General features: G+C 40.8%; 5 protein-coding genes and 1 pseudogene across 6 annotated transcripts in view; all 6 read left to right on the forward strand.

Annotated features, from left to right (window-relative positions):
- The window catches only part of LOC141768401 (interferon-induced protein with tetratricopeptide repeats 1-like), a 32,609-nt gene extending 16,319 nt beyond the window's left edge, over positions 1–16,290 (forward strand). Inside the window, exons 3-4 of the mRNA XM_074636692.1 lie at positions 3,646–3,893; positions 14,761–16,290. The gene's annotated coding sequence lies outside the window, so the exon portion shown is untranslated. The remainder of the gene's footprint in view (positions 1–3,645; positions 3,894–14,760) is intronic.
- The window catches only part of orc1 (origin recognition complex, subunit 1), a 303,843-nt gene that overhangs the window by 74,719 nt on the left and 201,453 nt on the right, over positions 1–27,671 (forward strand). The gene's annotated exons all lie outside the window — the stretch shown is intronic.
- LOC141768494 (interferon-induced protein with tetratricopeptide repeats 1-like) lies at positions 580–16,290 on the forward strand (the record flags this gene model as incomplete). The annotated part of the gene is made up of 2 exons (XM_074636822.1): positions 580–2,376; positions 14,727–16,290. A coding segment is annotated over one exon (1,329 nt), but the record flags the coding sequence as incomplete, so codon positions are not given.
- Positions 8,196–14,555, forward strand: LOC141768249 (interferon-induced protein with tetratricopeptide repeats 5-like; annotated as a pseudogene).
- On the forward strand, positions 17,354–21,491 carry LOC141768241 (interferon-induced protein with tetratricopeptide repeats 1-like). 2 transcript variants are annotated; one of them, XR_012594028.1, is made up of 3 exons: positions 17,379–17,542; positions 19,529–21,067; positions 21,151–21,491. XR_012594028.1 is itself a non-coding variant. In XM_074636345.1 (2 exons), exons 1-2 carry the CDS (start codon positions 17,535–17,537, stop codon positions 20,832–20,834), a joined length of 1,314 nt encoding a protein of 437 aa, XP_074492446.1. In that variant the 5' UTR covers positions 17,354–17,534; the 3' UTR covers positions 20,835–21,491. The 2 variants fall into 2 exon arrangements, 1 of the variants encoding a protein (XP_074492446.1); XM_074636345.1 differs by having other exon boundaries at positions 17,354–17,542; positions 19,529–21,491.
- LOC141768621 (interferon-induced protein with tetratricopeptide repeats 1B-like) lies at positions 22,243–24,961 on the forward strand. The gene is made up of 2 exons (XM_074637015.1): positions 22,243–22,377; positions 23,532–24,961. Exons 1-2 carry the CDS (start codon positions 22,370–22,372, stop codon positions 24,838–24,840), a joined length of 1,317 nt encoding a protein of 438 aa, XP_074493116.1. The 5' UTR covers positions 22,243–22,369; the 3' UTR covers positions 24,841–24,961.

Raw genomic sequence — 27,671 nt, forward strand, 5'->3', positions numbered from 1 at the left:
CATGTTTTTATCCTCTCTGTTACTTCTTCTCTTAACCATTCCTTCCCTCATTTCCTTACCCATTTCCTTCCTTTCCATCCACTAATTTTCCTTCCTTTGTCCTTGTCCTTTGTACTTTGCTTTTCCTTATTATCTTTAAGCCTACTTTTTCTTTCCAGCCGTCTGTTGGTCCATATTCTTTTCCTTCCTATCCTCTCTTCTTTCATGACTCCTTCCTTATTTCCTTCCTATCCTCTAATACTCTTTAATCCATTTCCACCCCCCTCCATTCCTTCCTTCCTTTCTTCCTTATTTCCTTGCTGTCTATCAAATCAAATCACATTTATTAATCACATACTGTATACAACCATACACAGTACAACGTGTAGTGAAATTATTTTGTGTTCCAGCTCCAGAAGGCAACTAACAAATAGAAAAGAAAATCTTTCCCTCCTTATTTCCTTCCTGTCCATTCAATGCTCCTAACTCCATTTCTATGTTCCTCCCTTCCTCCACATGAGATGAACAGTGGTTATCCAAACATAGCACACGTACATTAAGAGCAGATTACTTTAACCTACTGGTGATGTGTTTTAATATTTGTTATTTTTACTCTCCATCAGTGCTGCTCAGAGTCAAACAACACTGGTGTCCAAACTGGAGGCCCTGCAGTGCCACTTCACCTGGGATCTGGACCCCAGCAGGAACAAACTTTTCCATCTCAGGGACCAGCTGGAGGACATCGGCACAGAGGAGGGAAACAGCTGGCTGGGTCACATTTATAACCTGCGGGGGTTCATTCAATACAAGCTGGGGTTGACTGAAGACGCCCAGAGTTTGTTCAACAAGGCTGCAGAGGCCTTCCGCCAGATGAGAAGTGCAGATGAGGGTCCCTGGTTAGTGGTGAACTACGGGAACCTGGCTTGGCTGAACCACCACCTGGGAGACCAAGCAGAGAGTCAGGCTTACCTGACAAAGATCGACGCCCTGATGAATAAATACCCATCTCCATCACAGGACGAGCTCCATCCAGAGATCTACGCTGAAAAAGCCTGGACCCTGATGAAGTTCAGATCAGACAAAAATCTGGTTGCAGATTACTTCCAGAGAGCCATAAAGATGCAGCCGGACATGGTGGAGTGGAACACCAGCCACGTCTTAGTGTTAGATAGAGCTTTTAAAGACAGCAACACGGGGCTGGAGGCTGACATGTTGGAGAAAGTGAGAATCGCCAAGGAACAGGATCCAGAGAACTTGTTCCTCGCTGTTTACTACCTTGAGCAATGTGCTAAGAAAGGAGAGAGAATTGAAGATGAAGCACGAGAGTTAGCCAGAAAGGTTTTGAGAAATCCCGTCAGCAGCTACAATGGTATGAAACCATTAATAAGTGTTTACAGAAACTATGTTTCTGTTGATGAGGCCATTGAATTGGCAGACGAGGCTCTGGAAAACCATCCAGATGAGCGTTATCTGAAGAGATGTGCTGCACTCTGTTACAAATGGTGGATCATGCTTTTCAGGGACAGTCGCCCAAAGCAAAGCATGATAGACAGAGCAATCAGTCTCCATGAGGAGGTGATTTCTCTTTACCCTCATTCTTCACTTATGAAGGAACTAGACCTTGCATATATATACGCAAAATTCAATCACGGCCAGGCTAAAGCTGAGCAGATGTATCGGCAACTGCTAGAAAGGAATCTGGAACCTCCAGAGAAGCAGGTCCTTTACAACCACTACGCTAAATATTTATACTTCGATCGAAATGAGGAACAAAGTTCAATACGATATCACATGAAGGCGGCAGAGATACCGCAACATTCCTTCTGTCATGAGAGCAGCATCACAACTCTGAAGAAGATTACAGCCAAAGGCAGGAACCGAATGTGTAGAGAAATAGAGGAGTTTCTGGCAAACCTGCAAAAACCATAGTGTTTTTAACAGGACTGGTTCTGAATCTACTATAAAATGTAGGAATTACATTTGCAAAACAATCTGCCCTTACTTCTTAATTTGATTACTTATAAAACTACTTCTATACTTCTTAAAATAAAGTTAAAATGGAAGTGAGAATCTTACAGTGAAGACCTGCTGATCATGGCAAGGCAAGAAGTCAAGTTTGGCCCTATTCAACGCAAATGCAAAATGCAAAAAAAAAAGCACGAGCTGTTTCCTTTAAAGGCAGGTTTCAACAAGTGTCTGCAAGTTTTTAGACTTAATTACATTTAATGGAAGACAAAAGCTTTTTTTAAAAACTATCTAAAAATCTACTCATTTGCTCTGAAAAACTGTCAGCAGTAGTACACTCAATCTGTACTAAACAGGCTGAATCATTCAATAACACTAGTCCTTAAAATAACATCCACTGTGGACATGTTCAAATGTTATTACTATAGTTCAGTATCACATGATTTATTAAAATAGATTTCAGGGTCAGTGTTGTTTTTGATGTCTGAATGTCTGTAAGCTTTGGAGTAGTGAAATATAAAACTCTCTGATAATATTATTGATAATTTGATGTAACCTGAATATTATTGCCAGATGCAACTGATTGTATGTATAAAGTATGTCAAGCTGTGTCTCAGTTGTACACAATAGCCTATTAATACTAATAAATATACATTATGTACACTAAGAAATCTTTAAGTTTTTTTGTTTTGGTGGTTATTATACAAGAAATTCATGTAGGCTTCACTATCTTGCAGTACTGTAATACACACGGGCGCTGATGGACGTTAATCAAACTACAACTTTCAGCTTGTAAGTCAACATGGATGAACATCGCACACATACAGTTGTATAACTCCAAGGTGACATGTGAACAGGTGTCAAATGATCAAATATGAGCCTTTGTGTCAAAGTGTTTCCCTGTCAGTGTGAAGTGGTAACCCAACAGTAACCTGGTTACACCAGTAGGTAACAGCAGAGTCATAATGCAGGTGTGTCCAGGTAACTGATGGCTCTTCATACCCGTTGCTCAGTGTGTCCACATATAGGCTACTACATATATAAATGTATATAAATATAAAATAATGCACATGTAACCTTAATATTTGATAAGATGTTGCAGCCATAAAGAATATGGCATCTTGTGTTTGAATATTTCACTCAGTGTGGCATCATATTCCTCAAGAAGAAGAAAAAACTTTCTAACCTTAAATCAACATAAGAAAAAATATCATGACAAATTTGATGAGTCATGTTTTAGTTTATTCAGATGTAGCTGTAGGTTTCCATTCCTGGGAAACGAAAGTCAAGGCACATTGAGACTGAACACAAGACACTATGCACAAATGCCCCCACTGGCCATCTGGCATACCGGGCGTTTTCCCGGTGGACCGACGTCCTTTTGGAGATTAAAGACAAAGGCAGAATGTGTAGAGAAATAGAGGAGTTTCTGGCAAACCTGCGTGTTTTTAACAGGACTGATTCTGAATCTACTAAAAAATGTAGATCATTTATTTACAAAATAATCTCTACTTACTTTTTAATTTAATTACATATAAAACTACTTCTATACTTCTTAAAATAAAGTTAAAATGGAAGTGAGAATCTTACAGTGAAGACCTGCTGATCATCGCAAGGCAAGAAGTCAAGCTTGGCCCTATTCAACACAAATGCAAAATGCAAAATGCAAAAAAAAGCACGAGCTGTTTCCTTTAAAGGCAGGTTTCAACAAGTGTCTGCAAGTTTTTAGACTTAATTACATTTAATGGAAGACAAAAGCTTTTTTTAAAACTATCTAAAAATCTACTCATTTGCTCTGAAAAACTGTCAGCAGTAGTACACTCAATCTGTACTAAACAGGCTGAATCATTCAATAACACTAGTCCTTTAAATAACATCCACTGTGGACATGTTCAAATGTTATTACCATAGTTCAGTATCACATGATTTATTAAAATAGATTTTGATCAGTGTTGTTTTTCATAACTTACATGTAATCACTGTGTTTATTATATTCCTGTTGTGTTGATTGTTTTTTCCATAGTACTGTATTTTAAGTTTATATAAGAACTACATTATATGTAATTTGAATGTCTGTAAGCTTTGGAGTCGTGAAATATAAAACTCTCTGATAATGTTATAGATAATTTGATGTAACATGAATCAGGCCAGCCATTAGGAATTATGGGCAGGGGGACAGATTTTCTAAATTGGGCCCCTCATCCACCCTGACTCCAGGTCATCCAGTTTCATATGATACCAGTATCTTTACTCCAACTTTAAAACTGAGCCTGCTGGTGGGTTTTATTTGCTAGTCTGCCTATAGCTCCTCATCTTTGTACGTTCAGCTTTGCCTGTCATACCTGCTGCTTCTCCAAAAATGTGTTCATTGCCTCTCGGATCCTTTCATTTTCTTGATCTCTCTGTACCCTGGCTTTTATTTTGTTGAGGCCCCAATCAGGGCCATCCACAAGGATATGGAGTAGCCAGCCAGGGGAAAGAGTAGCCAGCTAGGGGGAAACAGTAGCCAGCTAGGGGGAGACAGTAGCCAGCTAGGAGGGCATGCCCCTCTGAGAATTTCTTTTTATAAAAGCCCAATTTTGGTGACCTGTGATACATTCTAATGACACTATTCCATCATATACGCTGATCTTAATTATTATGTATTTTAATGAGTTTGCCTGCCTGATTGTAAACATGTAGCTGGTGAATTATTGTAAAGGAGAATCAGACTTCTAGTGTGTTAGCCCACAGTCTGTAATAGTTATTAATATTTAAAACCACGTCTATTCCTGACTGATCATAACTTTTCTAATTTAGAATCATAGACCTTATTAATTATTTATTTATTGACACCTTCACTTAGTGATGTTAGGTGCTGTGCCGAGGCTTCGGAGCGTGTGTCGAGTAATCCAGGAAGTTTTCCGCGATGCGCGTATCGAGGCTTGTATCGTTTTAGACCAATGACGTCATTGATGACATCTGAAGCCTCGCTACCCGGCCATACCGCGTCACTGGCTCATGAAGTGGTTCAGATCTTCACTGGTTGAACCAATGCCACTTTTAAGAAGTGACACAGAACACTAATATTACCCCTCCTACCATTATTATATTATATTACACTACAATACAATACAATTATTGACCAAAGGATTGGTTTATACACTTAAGATGAATCAAACAATTACAGTTCATTATACATGTATGTTATATACTCATAATATACTTACTAGAAAATATACATTATATTATATATTATATAGATATAAATTGATTACATGATAATATATATTTCTTTCATTACTTATAGTCATTCCCAACAGCCTTTACTGGCGCAAAATACAGTATATCACAGATCTGTGGTCCCAGTAGACCACAACCAGCACTGCTCCCAGTAGACCACTTACACTTACACTCCAAAAACTGACATAACCTGATATTTTCAGGTGGAATTACATTCATTCATTCTCACTGTGCAATATCATTTTCCATTTGTGCAATTTTGTTAATAGTCTTGTTTATCGTCAATACTGTATATACTGCTCCTATTTTTATACTTCCTTCTATGGGTTCATATTTTGTTACACTTTGTTTAGCTCTTTTTTACTGTGTTAGCTGATGCATCTTGTTTTTTGCACTATCCCCTTTGCTGCTGTACACTGCAAATCTCCCCCTGCGGGATTAATAAAGGAATATCTCATCTTATCTTATCACATAGTTAATGTGATAAGATAAGATCTATCCGCCTGTTTTACACTCTTTGACCACCAGGTGGTTTCGTGTGCACATGAAGCCTGGAGAATTGAAACCTTTTCCGAACCAATTTGCTGGAAAGCTTCAAAGCTTCATGAAGCTTCAGCTCGCCATCACCACCTTCACTGTGGTTTATCGAGACATGCCACAATGATGGTTAATGTCTAAATGCTCTCTTATTCAATGGAAATAAACACGGTTACTTTAAGGGTCCCAGGTCTTATCTAGCCCGTGTATTGATTTTAAATTAAATAGATAAAGCAGATAAATTAAATATTAGATCAAATAAACCTTTGGCAAAAAAAACTCTGAAATAATTAATCATGTGAATCACTTTACTCAAAACATGTGAATCTAGTAAATCAACTCAACTTCTGTCATCTTCACTATCATCATACTTTATCCCATAGGGGCCTACAGCAGGAAGTTGTACATTACATTACATCATATTTATATTTATGATTTGGGACATCTGAATCCGTGTATGAGTCTGACCCTCTGGAGGTGACGTCATCTTTCATTGATCAGCTGTTTCCCGTTAATTACACCTTCCACAGTTTCATAATGAACCGACAATAGTTTTATATTTCTCCACGGGTGGGGTCGGTCGGTCGAGATTCAACTCGGCGGATGAATGAGGGCAGCTCGACGGATCCCCGTCGGACCCCAGTCGTCGGATCTCTCCTGGCTCATTTCCTCCGTGCGGTCACGGTGCGCACCATGGATGGGTTAAAAGATGCGCACCCCTCACCGGGTCAAGTTTGGACCGAACCATTTTCACAGTCACAGCAGGGGGGTGGAGGTATGAGATGATAAAGGTGAAAGGTGTTTTACTGATACCAATATATTTATTTATCATTATATATTTAACTTTTACTGTCAGTGATAAAGGTCAGTAAGTAAAGTGTTGTTCTTGATCCCATTTAAGGGTCAACCATAGACCTTTGCATGACCCCCTCTGGCCTTGGGTCTGGGGACAGCTGTACCCTTTGCCCCCGCCTGACGGTGGGCCTGACCTGAATATTATTGCCAGATGCAACTGATTGTATGTATAAAGTATGTCAAGCTGTGTCTCAGTTGTACACAATAGCCTATTAATACTAATAAATATACATTATGTACACTAAGAAATCTTAAAGTTGTTTTGTTTTGGTGGTTATTATACAAGAAATTCATGTAGGCTTCACTATCTTGCAGTACTGTACTACACAGGGCGCTGATGGACGTTAATCAAATACAACTTTCAGCTTTTAAGTCAACATGGATGAACATCGCACACATACAGTTGTATAACTCCAAGGTGACGTGTGAACAGGTGGAAAATGATCAAATACGAGCCTTTGTGTCAAAGTGTTTCCCTGTCAGTGTGAAGTGGTAACCCAACAGTAACCTGGTTACACCAGTAGATGGCAGCAGAGTCACAATGCAGGTGTGTCCAGGTAACTGATGGCTCTTCATACCCGCTGCTCAGTGTGTCCACATATAGACTACTACATATACAAATGCATATAAATATAAAATAATGCACATGTCACCTTAACATTTGATAAGATGGTGCAGCCATAAAGAATAAGGCATCTTGGGTTTGAATATTTCACTCGGTGTGGCATCATATTCCTCAAGAAGAAATACAACTTTCTAACTTTAAATCAACATAAGATTTTTTCCTGGGAAACGAAAGTCAAGGTGCATTAAGACTGAACACAAGACACTATGCTCAAATGCCCCCCACTGGCCATCTGGCATACCGGGCGTTTTCCCGGTGGACCGACGTCCTTTTGGGCCGACATATGTCTTTTTTTGTTGTTTTATTTGGCCCATAAAACAGGTAAATCGGCCCATTTCTTTTCCTTAATTGACACTGGGCTGGCCCAATCTCTCTGTGCCGGGCGGCCATAGGGAGGAGGAGAGGGAGGGAGATGAGGGAGGGAGTGTAGAGATAAGCATTATGGGCTGTCTGGCTCAACATGTCATGAGAGATGAGCAGTGCTCGAAGTGGGCCGGTACGTAGCGGTATGCAGTATTTTACTCATTTTACTCCTTATTGCGCACCGTGACTTTTTCATGCGTACCGGAGCTTCTCACAAGCTGCCGGATCTCCTCTGCCCTCTCCAGATCAGGTTCTCTGGGAGATTCATAATGGTGATACATAACGGAGCAGAGCCAGAGTATTTGCTGCGCGCGGGTTCCTGTAGTGAACGGAAGCGCCACGCTATTAATCTCTGCACGAGCTGAAGCCTGACTGTTCACATCAGAAGCACATTTCTCTGCATCTTCTGACCCTCTGCTGTTAACTATCCATCTCTCCCCCCGTGTCTCTGTTTCTGTGTCTGTCTGTGTCTCTGTCTGTCTGCTTATGTATGTTTGCCAGGGGCGGGCCAAAGTGGGGGCCGGGGCTGGCACTGGCCAAGTTTCAGTTTATTCAGATGTGGCTGTAGGTTTCCATTCCTGGGAAACGAAAGTCAAGGCGCATTAAGACTGAACACATGACTCTATGCTCAAATGCCCCTCCTCTACAGTCTGCTTCGACTTCAGTGAGAGCATTTAAAGCTGCGTCCTCAACAACATCACATCATTTACAACAAAGCAGAAGTTGGACATCACTGACTTTATACCAGTGAACCCAAATCCAGCATCAAGAGCAAAAACCAGCCCAATATTTAGAGAACTACTGAGTCGAGGAAACAGCTGAATGATGAGGTGAGTAGCTGCTTCTGCATTTCATATCATTGTTAGAGTAAATACTGTAGGCTTCTTACTTTTCTCTCTTGTTTCCTGTTCTTTTCCTTTCTTCATTCTTCCCTTTCAGCGAGGGCCACATGAATTTTAAAAAATTGTATTTTCCTTCTTATTCTTAACAATTATTATAAATCAATTGTTTTCTGAAAGTTTCATCCCACCTCCAGGAATATAATTCTGGTGGAGAAATGCTAAATGTTGTTGTTATAACTATCCTATTATCTTTAAACCATTTCATCCTTCCTGTCTTCCTTGCTTTCCTCTGTTTCTCACACCATCTCTGTCATTTTCTTCCTTCCTACCTTACTTACTTGCCTCCTCCTTCCTTACCTCTTTCAGCCATATTTTTCATATCTCTTGCCTTATTCCCTTCTGTATTTTCTTCCTCCCCTCTGTTCTCCCCTCCTTATTTTTCTCCTGCCTCACTCTGTTTCTTCCTTTATTTATTTATTCATTGCATACCTCATTCCCCTTTTTGTTGTCTTTCATCCTTTGTTCCTTCCTGTCCTCCATGTTTTTATCCTCTCTGTTACTTCTTCTCTTATCCATTCCTTCCCTCATTTCCTTACCCATTTCCTTCCTTTCCATCCACTAATTTTCTTTCGTTTGTCCTCTGTTCCCATTTCAAGTTTTACTTCTATACCTACTTTCCTTTTCCTTATTATCTTTAAGCCTACTTTTTCTTTCCAGCCGTCTGTTGGTCCATATTATTTTCCTTCCTATCCTCTCTTCTTTCATGACTCCTTCCTTATGTCCTTTCTATCCTCTAATACTCTTTAATCCATTTCCACCCCCCTCCATTCCTTCCTTCCTTTCTTCCTTATTTCCTTGCTGTCTATCAAATCAAATCACGTTTATTTATCACATATACAACCATACACAGTACAACGTGTAGTGAAATTATTTTGTGTTCCAGCTCCAGAAGGCAACTAACAAATAGAAAAGGAAATATTTCCCTCATTATTTCCTTCCTGTCCATTCAATGCTCCTAACTCCATTTCTATGTTCCTCCCTTCCTCCACATGAGATGAACAGTGGTTATCCAAACATAGCACACGTACATTAAAGCTGAAGTAGGAGAGATTGGAGCAAATATGATTAAAAAAAGTTATTATTATAAAACTAGACTATATCGTGACAGTAGTGCATGAGACAGGTAACCTGAACAAAATCATGTGCCTCTGTGTCCTCCAGTGCTCCTAACGGCATTTGCAAGATTTCACAGACCGGAGAAAAACAAGCAGTAAGATCTGATCTGAGATCTGATATCCAGCTGCTGTCTATGAGAGCCAGCTGTCAATCACTCGCAAACTCCGACCAAACGGTCAAACTGCAGCGCTGATCAAATATGAATTAATATTATGTTACGTTAATGCCTATTTCTCGCCTCACATGTTTTCAGAATCATCTTGTAGTTCACGATTTAGCTGTAAAATGAGAAAGTTTGTAACGCTGCCGCCATTGTGAAATCTGGTGAAGGAACGCCAAGTTCCAGTCACATGACCGGAGCACATCCAATAGGAACGCTCTCTCAATGAAATGACATGTGATTGGTCAAAGTCTCCCTTCACTGGCTAGATTTTTTAAAGCCTGAAAACAGAGTTATGAGGAGGTGCAGAAGTCTAGTTTTCTCTCAGAACACTTGAATTACAATATGCTGAAAGGTTATTATGGAATTTTTGCCCAATGATGCCAAAAATATACTGCCTACTGCCATGTTAAGAGCATATTGCTTTAAAGGGACTGTTTGTAAGAATCAGAAATGCTTGTTAACAGCGACACCTGTGGCCGTTAAGTCAACGAAAGTCAGCATCGGGCTCGCACTTGCTCGCTCTAAATAGACATGAACGAGCATCGCTCAAAACATTGAGGCGACACACGTCAGCTAAAACCTCAATATCACTCTATATTTCACCTGCTTGGTAGTAATGTTAGCTGCCCAGACGAAGGTCTCTCATGAATCAATGCTGATCCTAGTGTTGGCTTTTCCTGCTTCAGCCTCCCGACCGTGGCCAGAGGGAGATACCGGCAACCGGTCGGAGACGATAAAGTTTCTCGCTGCGGAGCCCCGTCACTTCACAAGACATGGGAAACCTCTGTTGGTCTGGAGGAGCTGCAGCATTTATTTCTGCACAAACGTCCACTGTACATTCACTAGATATTCTCAGAGCTAAACTAACTCTTCTGCAGTGTGTAGTGTGCGCGCATGCACGTGAGGTGGAGCAAGCTGAGTGAAGGCAAGCAGGCAGAGGAGCAGAGGAGCAGAGGAGCAGAGACTCCGGCCCTGGAGACCAAAGCTACGGTCTCCCCCGCGTCCTCTGTCCGCGGCCAACACTGTTTTGCAAGACGGGCATCACTAGATATAACTTTGCGGTTTTGGTGCTTCCGGGTAGTTTGTGTTGGAGTCTTGTCTGAACAGCATAGCCACAGACGAGCGCGCATATGAGAGCGCGCATGGGACACCGAACCGGGTGATTTATACGTGTAAAAAGTTACAAACAGTCCCTTTAACCTACTGGTGATATGTTCTAATAGTTGTTATTTTTACTCTCCATCAGTGCTGCTCAGAGTCAAACAACACTGGAGTCCAAACTGGAGGCCCTGCAGTGCCACTTCACCTGGGATCTGGACCCCAGCAGGAACAAACTTTTCCGTTTCCGTGACCAGCTGGAGGACATCGGCACAGAGGAGGGAAACAGCTGGCTGGGTCACATTTACAACCTGCGGGGGTTCATTCAATACAAGCTGGGGTTGACTGAAGATGCCCAGAGTTTGTTCAACAAGGCTGCAGAGGCCTTCCGCCAGATGAGAAGTGCAGATGAGGGTCCCTGGTTAGTGGTGAACTACGGGAACCTGGCTTGGCTGAACCACCACCTGGGAGACCAAGCAGAGAGTCAGGCTTACCTGACAAAGATCGACGCCCTGATGAATAAATATCCATCTCCATCCCAGGACGAGCTCCATCCAGAGATCTACGCTGAAAAAGCCTGGACCCTGATGAAGTTCAGCGAAGATAAAAAGCGACTGGCTGCAGATTACTTCCAGAGAGCCATCAGGATGCAGCCGGACATGGTGGAGTGGAACACCAGCCACGTCTTAGGGTTAGCGAGAGCTTTTAAACATAGCGACACAGGGCTGGAGGCTGACATGTTGGAGAAAGTGAGAATCGGCAAGGAACAGGATCCAGAGAACTTGTACCTCGCTGCTTACTACCTTGAGCAATGTGGTAAGAAAGGAGAGAGAATTGAAGATGAAGCACGAGAGTTAGCCAGAAAGGTTTTGAGAAATCCGGTCAGCAGCTACAGTGGTATGAAACCATTAATAAGGGTTTACAGAAACTATGTTTCTATAGATGAGGCCATTGAATTGGCAGACGAGGCTCTGGAAAACCATCTTGGGTTTGAATATTTCACTCAGTGTGGCATCATATTACTCAAGAAGAAATACAACTTTCTAACTTTAAATCAACTTAAAAGAAAATATAATCACAAAATTTGATGAGTCATGTTTTAGTTTATTCAGATGTGGCTGTAACTAGATGGTGAATCAGAAGACAACTAAACTATAAAACGTTTAATCTGTGATCTGTTTTCACTCCGGTATGAAACTCCAGAGATGTTGAGAGGTAAAGTTATCAGATCAGTCCGGTCGGCAGCAGCGTCCAATCAGTAACTGATATCCAGTAAGGGGGCGTGTCGGTCGGTAAAAGACTTCCGTGGGTGCTTCCCAAAGCTCTTAATTTTCGTTTCCTCGCTCCTCGATCCTCGCTTGAACCGGAAGTTGTTCTGGTGCGCCATCTTGAAGACCGTCCTTAAGCTCTTATTTGTGCATCGAGGAGCGAGGATCGAGGAGGCTTGCCGGAGGAGCGAGGAGCGAGGATACACCAGTGTATCCTCCACCAAAGTCTTTTACCGACCGACACGCCCCCTTACTGGATATCAGTTACTGATTGGACGCTGCTGAATGCTGCTACATTGCTCTTAAAACGGCTTTCCTCGTTTCCTCTCTCCTTGCATGGTTTCCTTGGGTCTTTCCCATTTGTACTTTTATACGGCTTGACTCCTCTCCTCGACTCCTCTACTCGCATCTTAGTCCCGCCCACGGGAGGTGCGAGCGGAGGAGGCGAGGAAAAGACTCGAGGACAGAGGAAACGAGGAAATATGTTTTTAGAGACATGAGACGTCGTTTCATCTGAAGCGTCACGTGAAGCGATGTCCGTTTCTGATGACAACAGCAGCTGATCACATCTGGATCAGCTGTCAGTCGCCTTTAACAGCTGTTTATGTCTGAACTGATCTAATACTAATAAAGAAACAGAGTTATCAGAGCAGCAGTGTTTCCTCTCTGTAGCCTGTTACCTGTTTAACAAACACCTGCACATGAATAACAGCTGCAGTCTGTATTTCTACTGTGGACTGAGTCCTGCTTAGAGGACCAGGAACCATCTCTACTGGATCAATATCTTTATATTATTTATTCATTATTAGCGTCTGTATTTATTGATATTTTGACAGTAGAAGGTATGTATTAGGCTGAATGTTTCAGGGAAAAGTGAAATGATATAACTCATATCAAACCCGACGCTCAGGAATGATCAGCCTCATGTGACTGAATGGAAATGAGGATAAATGATGTAAAAGGTGTAAAAGAGAGACTCTCCTTCTCTCTCTGACTTTAACTGTATCCATAATAAAAGTTAATGGGGGAAATAACAGATGATCAAAAGAAAACTATTTCTAATAATTGAAGAAAGTTATTTTAAATCTGTTCGTTGTCAGCTATTATAAACCCCTCTCAGTGTCTGACTCCTTCAGTGACGGTGTGTGAAGCAGAGATCCTGCAGGTCCTTCTGCTGCTGGAACACTTCACCATCAGCATGCTCCGTTTGTTGTTCACACCTACAATTAACACAGATTATAACTAGACGGTGAATCATAAGACAACTAAACTATAAAACTCTGGTATGAAACTCAGAGACGCTGATGTATCAGATCAAACCGATCAGCAGCAGCGTCCAATCAATAACTGATATCCAGTAAGGGGGCGTGTCGGTCGGTCAAAAACTTCTGTGGAGGAGACACTGGAGGATACACTGGTGTATCCTTACTCATCGCTCCTCCGGCAAGCCTCCTCGATCCTCGCTCCTCAATCCTCGGTGCACAATTAAGAGCTTTGGGTTGCAACCTCAGTGTTAACGGTCCTTCTTCTTCCTTCAGGCTCTGACGGAGCTCTGTAATCATCTCACCTTGAATTCAAACAGGCCCCAAAAATATACTGCCTACTGCCACTTTAAGAGCATGTTACTTTAACCTACTGGTGATGTGTTTTAATATTTGTTATTTTTACTCTCCATCAGTGCTGCTCAGAGTCAAACAACACTTGTGTCCAAACTGGAGGCCCTGCAGTGCCACTTCACCTGGGATCTGGACCCCAGCAGGTACAAACTTTTCCATCTCAGGTACCAGCTGGAGGACATCGGCACAGAGGAGGGAAACAGCTGGCTGGATCACATTTACAACCTGCGGGGGTTCATTCAATACAAGCTGGGGAAGCTACAAATGGAAGATCATGTGTTTTAGTGACAATCGCCCAAAGCAAAGCATGATAGACAGAGCAATCAGTCTCCATAAGGAGGTAATTTCTCTTTACCCTCATTCTTCACTTGTGAAGGAAATAGCTCTCGCAAATATGTACGCAAAATCCAATCATGGCCAGAATAAAGCTGAGCAGATGTATCGGGAACCGCTAGAAAGGGATCTGGAACCTCCAGAGAAGCAGGTCCTTTACAACCACTACGCTAAATATTTAATCTTCGAGCGACGGGAGTACCAAAGTTCAATACGATATCACATGAAGGCGGCAGCGATACCGCAACAATCCTTCTATCGTGGGAACAGCATCAAAGTCCTGGAGAAGATTAAAGACAAAAACAGTAACCGAATGTGTAGGGAAATAGAGGAGTTTCTGGAAAACCTGCAAGAGCCATAGTGTTTTGAACATCACTGGTTCTAAATCCAGAAAATAAATGTAGGTGTGGCATTACCTAAAAAAAAATCGGTACGCACTTATTGATTAAGCTGTATCCTTTAAAGGCAGGTTTTAACAAGTATTTGCAAGTTTTTAGACTTAAGTACATTTAATGGAAGACAAACATTTTTTTTATAACTACCTAAAAACCTACACATTTGCTCAGAAAAACTGTCAGCAGTAGTACACTCAATTTGTACTAAACTGTATGAATCATTCAATAACACTAGTCCTTTAAACAACATTCACTGTGGACATGTTCAAATGTTATTACCATAGTTCAGTATCACATGATTTATTAAAATAGATTTTGATCAGTGTTGATTTTCATAACTTACATGTAATCACTGTGTTTATTATATTCCTGTTGTGTTGATTGTTTTTTTTCATAGCACTGTATTTTAAGTTTATATAAGAACTACACTATATGTCATTTGAATGTCTGTAAGCTTTGGAGTAGTGAAATATAAAACTCTCTGATAATGTAATAGATAATTTGATGTAACCTGAATATTATAGAAGCTTAAGTCATAATCCAGGCTAAAACAACACAGTTTAAACTGACAGATGCAGGAAGGACAGCTGGATTTATGCTGTGGGTGTTTACTGCTTTGAATTATATTTTCATACTTATGTTTTAACTTCCTCTTGAGTTCGTTTCATACCGCCGGAGACGGGGACACAGCTGAAAGAAGGTTCAAATAGTCATACATGCCACACCGTTGGTACTGGGCATGATTAGGTGTAATCCAGTTATCCGTTACACAATCAAAAGCTATTTATTTAGAAGACTATATATGAATTTTGAGTGTTCCGTTAAATTAATAAATCTGTTAATTTACGCATTCATACATCAGGAGTTTTTTCTTTTACCAGCTGTCCTTCCTGCATTTGGCAGCTTCAACTGTGTTACTTTAAATCTGGATTAAGTGTTTAACTTCTTCGTATTTGTCTAATATAGTTTGCTCTTTCTTTGTAAAATGTGCCGCTCTGTCTGTCTGCTGACAGTAGACTTGTCCATGCCTGTGATTGGCCAGATGCTGCAAACACCTCCCTGTTCATGTGAATGTGCTCATAACCAGATGGAGAAACTCTGGGTTGGTTTAACGAGTTGATAACCACCTTCATAGGACCGCTTAGCGGGATCTCGTTTGTTAGGGTTAGGGAAGCCAGATAACGAGAAGATACCCTGGGTATGTTGAACTCGCTTCATAGTACAGACCTCTGGTGTAGTTGAGCAGCGTCTGTCTCTTTGAGCTCCGCCATTGCTAACTACAACAACATACGCGGGAAATGTTCCGTCCTACGTGGTTTACGTAAATTGCGCAGTTTGTAAACGTAAGTAGTTGCTCCAATTTAACTCATTTACAATGTTACAAAGTTCATTTATTTGCCATTTTACAATGCAGATTTGCACAATGAAATGTAAGAATAAACAGTAGATTAAAATAAATTAAATTAGAATAAAATAAACTTAAAAATAAAACGTTTTAACGGTTAAAAGTATCCGTCTAATGAAATGAAAAGATTAAAAAAATACGACTGCATAACAGTATGTCCACGGTGACAGGTGAACAAGTGAAAAATAAAAATGATATGAGTTTTTATGTCAGTGTGAGAGGTGATAACCAAACAGTAACCAGGTGACACCAGTGGGAGGCAGCTGAGCGTCATAATTAATTACACTTTGCACTTTGCACTTTGTTCACTGTGTTATGTTCTATGTTTGTGACTGTTTTACTGTTTTTGTATGTCTGTGTTTGCACCTTGGTCCGTGAGCAACGACATTTCGTTTTAACCGTGTACTTTGTATGTGTAAAAATTACAATAAAGTTGAATTTGAGTTGATAATGCAGGTGTCTCTCCGTCTCCAACCACTGTCACAGCTCTTCATATAACCTATGGGCACTGCAGATGGCCGCTGCTCAAAGTCTACATATACATATACTCTATAAATGTGTTTAAGATGATGCACATGACATCATAATATTTCTATTTGATGAGAAAGTGCAGCCATAAAAATTAGGTTTCTTGGGTTTGAATATTTCACTCAGTGTGGCATCTATAGGTTATTATATCTTCAATAAAAAAAAACTGTGTCTAACCATAAATCAACTTCAGAGCAAGTATTATGACATTTCATGAGTCATGGTTTAGTTTCTTCATATAGGTTTCCATTCCTAGAAAACAAAAGTCAAGGTGAAGACAGAACACAAGACTTAATAAATGTGGGAGGTTAACCAGATAACAAAACTGAAATCACTTGTTGGCCAACGTTGTGCGTCCTGGATATTCAACCAGGTGATTTGATCACTAAGAAGAGTGGCCTTGCACTAATAGACGTGTGTCTCTTTTACAAACTAAGAGAGGAATAGCTATAATATATAGAAATATATAGGCTATTAAGGATCAGCATGTATTGCTATGAAAAAACTAACATACATTACTAAAGGAAAGCTGGTAGTTTATATCTGGAGCTTCATGGAGTTTAGAAAGGGGGGGTCCATTGGAATAAGATTATAAAGTGTAGTAGCCCATGTGACCTTTATGATTTATGTATATTGTAATTACTGTAAAATATTTTCACCTCTGTTTAATTAGGCTACTATTTTTTTATTTAGTTGCATAATAATTTGATGGTATTGCCTACTGCCTATTAGCTGCAGAGACTGACCATTTTATTAATATGTTTGTTATGAAAACCTCAATAAAAATAGATAATACATAAACATGTGTTCTTCAAGAAGAAACAAACTGTTTCTAACTTTCAATGACAGAAAAAAAATAATCACAAAATTTGATGAGTCATGTTTTAGTTTATTCAGATATGGCTGTAGCTTTCCATTCCTGGAAAACGAGAGGTCAAGGTGCATTAAGACTGATCACAAGACTTTACCTGCAAATGCCCCGCCTCTTCGCTTCACTTCAACTTCAGTGAGAGCATTTAAAGCTGCGTCCTCAACAACATCACATCATTTACAACAAAGCAGAAGTTGGACATCACTGACTTTATACCAGCGAACCCAAATCCAGCATCAAGAGCAAAAACCAGCCCAATATTTAGAGAACTACTGAGTTGAGGAAACAGCTGAATGATGAGGTGAGTAGCTGCTTCTGCATTTCATATCATTGTTGGAGTAAATAATGTAGGCTTCTTACTTTTCTCTCTTGTTTCTTGTTCTTTTCCTTTCTTCATTCTTCCCTTTCAGATAGGGCCACACGAATTTTAAAATGTTTATGTTCTTTCTTATTCTTAACAATTATTATAAATCAATTGTTTTCTGAAAGTTTATTCATGATAGTGCAATAAAGAAGAAAGGCCGGTTTCCATGACAGAGCTCCTTGAATCCTGTCCTGATTCAAAGCAGCAAGGGCCTCCTTCAGTTCTCTTTCTGCCCCAATGAAGTTGATACCATTGTCTGACCTCAGGTGCTCCACTTGTCCTCCTGCTGCTAAAACGCCGCTTCACGATTCTCCATGATAAACAGTCAGACACTTAACAGTTCGCAGTGACAGTCAATGCAACAAACAGTCAGCACAAAGTCCAAAGTCTGCCCGCTTCGGCAACCAGTGCATTGGATTTCCGCCCTCATATGTGTGCACACACTTTAAATGGCCATTAAACAGTGTAGCGCTACCATACCTCCGCGTCGGGTGCTTTGCAGTTCTGCGGTGGTCCGATGCTCCACAGCCGGCTTTAGCATTAGCTCCGTAGCTCCTCCGTCCTACCACCCATGGATGGCTGCATACGTCCTCCAAACGAAGCCGAAATCCACACCGGCAGCTCTCCTCGTCCTCCCGCATCGCCTCCGTTGAGTTCCAAACGTTACGCAGTTTCAACGAAGTTCCAACTGGAGCTGGTTTTTGACTAATTGTAGGAGCTAAGTCTATTACTTTAGCTACTGAGGTGATTAGCCCTGGACTGACGCGCTTTTCGCTGTTGATGTTACCTTTAGCTGCATGTTGTGCTGAACAAAACCGATCCTCAGGCCGCTCATTGGTTTCGGAATAACAATTCATTTATTCATGATAGTGTAATAAAGAAGAAAGTCTGGTTTCCATAACAACAAGCCAAACAACACAACACGGCAACTAAATCAGCGTCACTGCGGTCAAAAACCCTTTGCCCTTCTGGGCTAAACCCTGACGTCAACACAACACTTCCTACCTATATACCCGTGGCTGGGTCAGGCAATTAACACAGCGCCACCTAGTGTTCCTAACAGTGAATTACACCACAACCTCAGTATGTGTCAGCATCATTTCTCTTACAGTTGTTGTTGTTATTATTATCCTATTATCATTAAACCATTTCATCCTTCCTGTCTTCCTTGCTTTCCTCTTTTGTCTTTTCTTCCTCCCCTGTGTCCTCTCTCCTTCTTTTTCTCCTCCTGCCTCACTCTCTTTCTTCTTTTATTTATATATTCATTGCATACCTCATTCCCCTTTGTGTTTTCTTTCATCCTTTGTTCCTTCTTGTCCTCTGTTACTTCTTCTCTTATCCATTCCTTCCCTCATTTCCTTACCCATTTCCTTCCTTTCCATCCACTAATTTTCCTTCCTTTGTCCTCTGTTCCCATTTCAAGTTTTACTTCTTTATGTACTTTGCTTTTCCTTATTATCTTGAAGCCAACTTTTTCTTTCCAGCCGTCTGTTGGTCCATATTCTTTTCCTTCCTATCCTCTCTTCTTTCATGACTCCTTCCTTATTTCCTTCCTATCCTCTAATACTCTTTAATCCATTTCCACCCCCCTTCATTCCCTCCTTATTCCTTATTTCCTTGCTGTCTATCAAATCAAATCACGTTTATTTGTCACATACTGTATACAACCATACACAGTACAACGTGTAGTGAAATTATTTTGTGTTCCAGCTCCAGAAGGCAACTAACAAATAGAAAAGAAAATCTTTCCCTCATTATTTCCTTCCTGTCCATTCAATGCTCCTAACTCCATTTCTATGTTCCTCCCTTCCTCCACATGAGATGAACAGTGGTTATCCAAACATAGCATACATACATTAAGAGCAGATTACTTTAACCTACTGCTTATGTGTTTTAATATTTGTTATTTTTACTCTCCATCAGTGCTGCTCAGAGTCAAACAACACTGGTGTCCAAACTGGAGGCCCTGCAGTGCCACTTCACCTGGGATCTGGAAGCCAGCAGGAACAAACTTTTCCATCTCAGGGACCAGCTGGAGGACATCGGCACAGAGGAGGGAAACAGCTGGCTGGGTCACATTTACAACCTGCGAGGGTTCATTCAATACAAGCTGGGGCTCACCGAAGACGCCCAGAGTTTGTTCAACAAGGCTGCAGAGGCCTTCCGCCAGATGAGAAGTGCAGATGAGGGTCCCTGGTTAGTGGTGAACTACGGGAACCTGGCTTGGCTGCACCACCACCTGGGAGACCAAGCAGAGAGTCAGGCTTACCTGACAATGATCGACGCCCTGATGAATAAATACCCATCTCCATCCCAGGACGAGCTCCATCCAGAGATCTACGCTGAAAAAGCCTGGACCCTGATGAAGTTCAGCAGAGATGAAAAGCTGGCTGCAGATTACCTCCAGAGAGCCATCAAGATGCAGCCGGACATGGTGGAGTGGAACACCAGCCACGTCTTAGGGTTAGCGAGAGCTTTTAAAGACAGCAACACGGGGCTGGAGGCTGACATGTTGGAGAAAGTGAGAATCGCCAAGGAACAGGATCCAGAGAACTTGTACCTCGCTGTTTACTACCTTGAGCAATGTGCTAAGAAAGGAGATAGAATTGAAGATGAAGCACGAGAGTTAGCCAGAAAGGTTTTGAGAAATCCCGTCAGCAGCTACAATGGTATGAAACCATTAATATGGGTTTACAGAAACTATGTTTCTATTGATGAGGCCATTGAATTGGCAGAGGAGGCTCTGGAAAACCATCCAGATGAGCGTTATCTGAAGAGATGTGCTGTACTCTGCTACAAATGGAAGATCATGTTTTTTAGTGACAGTCGCCCAAAGCAAAGCATGATAGACAGAGCAATCACTCTCAATAAGGAGGTGATTTCTCTTTACCCTCATTCTTCACTTATGAAGGAAATAGACCTCGCACATATATACACAAAATTCAATCACGGCCAGGCTAAAGCTGAGCAGATGTATCGGCAACTGCTAGAAAGGGATCTGGAACCTTCAGAGAAGCAGGTCCTTTACAACCACTACGCAAAATATTTAAACTTCGATCGAAACGAGTACGAAAGTTCTATACGATATCACATGAAGGCGGCAGCGATACCGCAACAATCCTTCTGTTATGAGAGCAGCATCACAACTCTGAAGAAGATTACAGCCAAAGGCAGGAGCCGAATGTGTAGAGAAATAGAGGAGTTTCTGGCAAACCTGCAAGAGCCATAGTGTTTTGAACATCACTGGTTCTAAATCCAGAAATAAATGTAGGTATTGCATTACCTAAAAAAATCTGTACGCACTTATTGATTGAGCTGTATCCTTTAAAGGCAGGTTTCAACAAGTGTCTTAAAGTTTTTAGACTTAAGTATATTTAATGGAAGACAAAAGCTTTTTTTAAAAACTATCTAAAAATCTACTCATTTGCTCTGAAAAACTGTCAGCAGTAGTACACTCAATCTGTACTAAACAGGCTGAATCATTCAATAACACTAGTCCTTTAAATAACATCCACTGTGGACATGTTCAAATGTTATTACTATAGTTCAGTATCACATGATTTATTAAAATAGATTTTGATCAGTGTTGTTTTTCATAACTTACATGTAATCACTGTGTTTATTATATTCCTGTTGTGTTGATTGTTTTTTTTCCATAGCACTGTATTTTAAGTTTATATAAGAACTACACTATATGTAATTTGAATGTCTGTAAGCTTTGGAGTAGTGAAATATAAAACTCTGATAATGTAATAGATCATTTGATGTAACCTGAATATTATTGCCAGATGCAACTGATTGTATGTATAAAGTATGTCAAGCTGTGTCTCAGTTGTACACAATAGCCTATTAATACTAATAAATATACATTATGTACCCTAAGAAATCTTTAAGTTGTTTTGTTTTGGTGGTTATTATACAAGAAATTCATGTAGGCTTCACTATCTTGCAGTACTGTACTACACAGGGCGCTGATGGACGTTAATCAAAATACAACTTTCAGCTTGTAAGTCAACATGGATGAACATCGCACACATACAGTTGTATAACTCAAAGGTGACATGTGAACAGGTGACAAATGATCAAATACGAGCCTTTGTGTCAAAGTGTTTCCCTGTCAGTGTGAAGTGGTAACCCAACAGTAACCTGGTTACACCAGTAGGTGGAAGCAGAGTCATAATGCAGGTGTGTCCAGGTAACTGATGGCTCTTCATACCCGCTGCTCAGTGTGTCCACATATAGGCTACTACATATATAAATGCATATAAATATAAAATAATGCACATGTAACCTTAATATTTGATAAGATGTTGCAGCCATAAAGAATATGGCATCTTGGGTTTGAATATTATATATCTGATATATAATATATATATATATATATATATATCAGTATGGCATCATATTCCTCAAGAAGAAATACAACTTTCTAACTTTCAATCAACATAAGAAAAAATATCATGACAAATTTGATGAGTCATGTTTTAGTTTATTCAGATGTGGCTGTAGGTTTCCATTCCTGGGAAACGACAGGTCAAGGTGCATTAAGACTGATCACAAGACTTTACCTGCAAATGCCCCTCCTCTTCGCTTCACTTCGACTTCAGTGAGAGCATTTAAAGCTGCGTCCTCAACAACATCACATCATTTACAACAAAGCAGAAGTTGGACATCACTGACTTTATACCAGCGAACCCAAATCCAGCATCAAGAGCAAAAACCAGCCCAATATTTAGAGAACTACTGAGTCGAGGAAACAGCTGAATGATGAGGTGAGTATAGCTCACCTATAATAGGCGACACCTCCATCTCTATACGTGCCGAGCCGCGCTACTCACATGGGCTGTGTGGCTGCTCTAACCTGTTAACATGGGCGCCAAAATAAAAAGCCAGAGGTTCCGCACACACCGCTCATGCAGGCAGTGTGGCCCTGACGTAAGAGATAGGGTAAGTGAGCTCAGACATAGGGTCTCAGAGTGACCGTTCGTTATGTTGTTTATATTGTTGTATATTGCTGTGCTGCGCTCTCCTTTTCGCTCTTTTCTTTTGGTGCGCTCCACTGTCCCTCCGCTCCGAGATAACGTCACGTCTGGGGATCCCCTTCAGGGCGACGCCTCCGGACCGGCCTAATGTGCCACGTGTCAAGATGTAAAAGCCAGCTGTGGCTAAACTATGGCGGGCAGTGATTACAATTGATCTGTCCCCCGTGCCCCTCGATTGTTTCGTTAATTGTTAACTAGAATATTGTGTACAGGTCCAACTGGATTAAGTTGACTTTAGATTGTGTATGTTCACTAGTCTGAGGTACTCGTTTGTGTTTATATTTCCTTGTTAGTAGAGCAGTTGATTAGTTGTCTGTTTGTTAGGGATTATTCAGGGCTAGGGTGTGTTTAGTCTTTTTCGGCCACCCGAAACCCTCGTTTTTGGTTATTATAATTCAAACCATTGTATGCTTTATTTTGCTTTAATTTCATTCACGGCAATAAAACAAGTGATTGCCTGATAACACCGGCTGTATGTTACTTCCTTCACCCCTACACCAACTCTGGGTTGTAACACATCTTGTAGAAAGGAGCCAATTGAGGTGGTTTGGACATCTGATCAGGATGCGTCCTGGGTGCCTTCCTTTGGAGGTTTTCCCGTTCAAATAGTTGGACACCGCGTGGTAGACCCAGAACACCCTGGAGATTATATATCTCATCTGTCTTGGGAACACCTCGGGATAACCCAGGAGGAGATGGAAAAAGTTACTTGTGAGAGGGAATGGAAAATGGATGGATGTTTTATTTCCTTACTAATCCATATTTTCCTTCCTTCCTTCCTCACATGTTGAACAATGGTTATCCAAACATAGCACCCTTAAGAGCATATTATATTAACATAATGATGATGTGTTTTAATATTTGTTATTCATATTCCCCATCAGTGCTGCTCAGAGTGAAACTATACTGGAGTCCAAACTGGAGGCCCTGCAGTGCCACTTCACCTGGGATCTGGACCCCAGCAGGTCCGTACTTCTACGTCGCAGGGAAAAGTTCGAGGACATCGGCACAGAGGAGGGAAACAGCTGGCTGGGTCACATTTACAACCTGCGGGGGTTCATTCAATACAAGCTGGGGTTGACTGAAGACGCCCAGAGTTTGTTCAACAAGGCTGCAGAGGCCTTCCGCCAGATGAGAAGTGCAGATGAGGGTCCCTGGTTAGTGGTGAACTACGGGAACCTGGCTTGGCTGAACCACCACCTGGGAGACCAAGCAGAGAGTCAGGCTTACCTGACAAAGATCGACGCCCTGATGAATAAATATCCATCTCCATCCCAGGACGAGCTCCATCCAGAGATCTACGCTGAAAAAGCCTGGACCCTGATGAAGTTCAGCAAAGATAAAAAGCGACTGGCTGCAGATTACTTCCAGAGAGCCATCAGGATGCAGCTGGACATGGTGGAGTGGAACACCAGCCACATAATAGGGTTAGTGAGTGCTTTAAAGCACAGAAACAAAAAGCTGGGGGCTGACAAGTTGGAGAAATTGAGAATCTCCAAGGAACAGGATCCAGAGAACTTGTACCTCGCTGTTTACTACCTTGAGCAATGTGCTAAGAAAGGTGAAAGGATTGAAGATGAAGCACGAGAGTTAGCCAGAAAGGTTTTGAGAGATCCTGTCAGCAGCTACAGTGGTATTAAACTATTACTAAAGTTTTACGGAAACTATGTTTCTATTGATGAGGCCATTGAATTGGCAGAGGAGGCGCTGAAAAACCATCCAGATGAGCGTTATCTGAAGAGATGTGCTGTACTCTGTTACAAATGGAAGATAATTTATTTCAGGGACAGTCACCCAAAGCAAAGCATGATAGACAGAGCAATCAGTCTCCATGAGGAGGTGATTTCTCTTTACCCTCATTGTTCACTTAAGAGGAACATAGCTCTTGCAAATATATATGCAAAATCCAAACACGACCAGGCTAAAGCCGAGCAGATATACCAGGAACTGCTAGAAAGGGATCTGGAACCTGCAGATAAACAGATGCTTTACAACTTCTATGCAAAACATTTATACCTTGATCGTCAGGAGTACCAAAGGTCAATACAATATCACATGAAGGCAGCAGCAATACGGCATCAGTCCTCCTTTCATTGGAACAGCATCACAACTCTGCAGAAGATTAAAGACAAAGGCAGGAACCAAATGTGTAGAGAAATAGAGGAGTTTCTGGCAAACCTGCAAAAACCATAGTGTTTTTAACAGCACTGGTTCTGAATCTACTAAAAAATGTAGATATTGCATTTGCAAAACAATCTCTACTTACTTCTTAATTTAATTACATATAAAACTACTTCTATACTTCTTAAAATAAAGTTAAAATGGAAGTGAGAATCTTACAGTGAAGACCTGCTGATCATGGCAAGGGAAGAAGTCAAGTTTGGCCCAATTCAACGCAAATGCAAAATGCAAAAAGGCAGGTTTCAACAAGTGTCTTAAAGTTTTTAGACTTAAGTACATTTAATGGAAGACAAACATTTTTTTATAACTACCTAAAAACCTACACATTTGCTCAGAAAAACTGTCAGCAGTAGTACACTCAATTTGTACTAAACAGGCTGAATCATTCAATAACACTAGTCCTTTAAATAACATCCACTGTGGACATGTTCAAATGTTATTACCATAGTTCAGTATCACATGATTTATTAAAATAGATTTTGATCAGTGTTGTTTTTTATAACTTACATGTAATCACTGTGTTTATTATATTCCTGTTGTGTTGATTGTTTTTTTCCATAGCACTGTATTTTAAGTTTATATAAGAACTACACTATATGTCATTTTAATGTCTGTAAGCTTTGGAGTAGTGAAATATAAAACTCTCTGATAATGTTACAGATCATTTGATGTAACCTGAATATTATAGAAGCTTAAGTCATAATCCAAGCTAAAACAACACAGTTTAAACTGACAGCTGCAGGAAGGACAGCTGGATTTATGCTGTGGGTGTTTACTGCTTTGAATTATATTTTCATACTTATTTTTTTACTTCCTCTTGAGTTCGTTTCACACCGCCGGAGACGGAGGACACAGCTGAAAGAAGGTTCAAATAGTCATACATGCCACACTGTTAGTACTGGGCAAGATTAGGTGTAATCCAGTTATCCGTTACACAATCAAAAGCTATTTATTTAGAAGACTATATCTGACTTTTGAGTGTTCCGTTAAATTAATAAATCTGTTCATTTACGCATTCATACATCAGGAGTTTTTTCTTTTACCAGCTGTCCTTCCTGCATTTGGCAGCTTCAACTGTGTTACTTTAAATCTGGATCATGTGTTTAACTTCTTCATATTTGTCTTATACTGTATAGTTTACTCTTCCTTTGTAAAATGTGCCGCTCTGTCTGTCTGCTGACAGTAGACTTGTCCAGGCCTGTGATTGGCCAGATGCTGCAAACACCTCCCTGTTCATGTGAATGTGCTCATAACCAGATGGAGAAACTCTGGGTTGGTTTAACGAGTTGATAACCACCTTCGTAGGACCACTTAGCGGGATTTCGTTTGTTAGGGTTAGGAAAGGCAGATAACGAGAAGATACCCTGGGCATGTTGAACTCGCTTCGTAGTACAGGCCTCTGGTGTGAACAGGGCCTAACGTGGTGGTCACACATCCAACGTCAGGAGAGCGTGGCGGCTGCGTGGCGTGTTGTTTTTTATTAGGCTACTATTTTTTTATTTACTTGCATAATAATTTGATGGTATTGCCTACTGCCTATCTGCTGCAGAGACCGACCATTTTATTAATATGTTTGTTATAAAAACCTCAATAAAAATAGATAATACATAAAATGTGTTCTTCAAGAAGAAACAAACTGTTTCTAAATTTCAATGTCAGAGAAAAAATAATCACAAAATTTGATGAGTCATTTTTTAGTTTATTCAGATGTGGCTGTAGGTTTACATTCCTGGAAAACGACAGGTCAAGGTGCATTAAGACTGAACAAAAGACTTTACATGCAAATGCCCCCCTCTTCGCTTTGCTTCGACTTCAGTGTGAGCATTTAAAGCTGCGTCCTCAACAACATCACATAATTTACAACAAAGCAGAAGTTGGACATCACTGACTTTATACCAGCGAACCCAAATCCAGCATCAAGAACAAAAAGCAGCCCAATATTTAGAGAACTACTGAAGGAACCGGCCCTCTACCTCCAAGAGGTCAAGGCACAGTTACGTGTTGGTTAATCTTGTGTGACAAAGAGATTTTCCAAACAGATGGGTTAAAGCATAATGATTCAATTTATTCCGAACAATCAATGTTGCATAAGTAAAATAAAAGAGTTTACAGATATCTGGATCCAATCAACGTGTCCCTGACAACATACAATGCATGGGTCAGTTCACGAAGTCTGAACCCCGAGCTATCCCTGATCCAGCGTTTTTATGGTTTACACAATATCAATAGTCAGGAGCTTATGGCACGTGATGATTTTGCTACATATCTTCTTTCTTGTTCTTCCTTCTGACTCCATCCTCCCGTGACCTTGTGAAAAGAACAGAACATGCAGTCCCATGTGCCTCCTCCCTGTCCTCGCCCTTGAGTATTTCAGAGCCTCTCCAAATGTCACCGAATCACCTCCTCAATTCCCGCATGGCACGCCACGGGGCGGAACAAAACAGTGCAACAACAACTGAACAGCCCCAAGTCCCCCACTCCTTCACCCCGAGACACGCCCCCACAAGCTAACGTTGGGAGACAACCACCATGCACCCACAGAAACAGCAGAACAGTTCCAAGCCTCCCCACTTGGTTACCACAAGCAGGTCCCCTCCATGTCATTGCAAGGCAAGGCAAGGCAAGGCAGCTTTATTTGTATAGCACATTTCAACAACAGGGCAATTCAAGGTGCTTTACAGAAACATTCAAGAACATTGCGACAAAATGCAAAAGAACATTAAGAAATAATTAAAACAGTTATAAAAACATAAAAACATTAAAACATTAAAAATGTGAAAATAAAAACAAGCTAAAAATAAAAGCTAGGATAGAAACTAAAATTGCATAAAACTCAAAAGAGT

The sequence above is a fragment of the Sebastes fasciatus genome, chromosome 5, assembly GCF_043250625.1.
Source record: "Sebastes fasciatus isolate fSebFas1 chromosome 5, fSebFas1.pri, whole genome shotgun sequence".
In the NCBI taxonomy this organism is placed as follows: Eukaryota; Metazoa; Chordata; class Actinopteri; order Perciformes; family Sebastidae; genus Sebastes; species Sebastes fasciatus.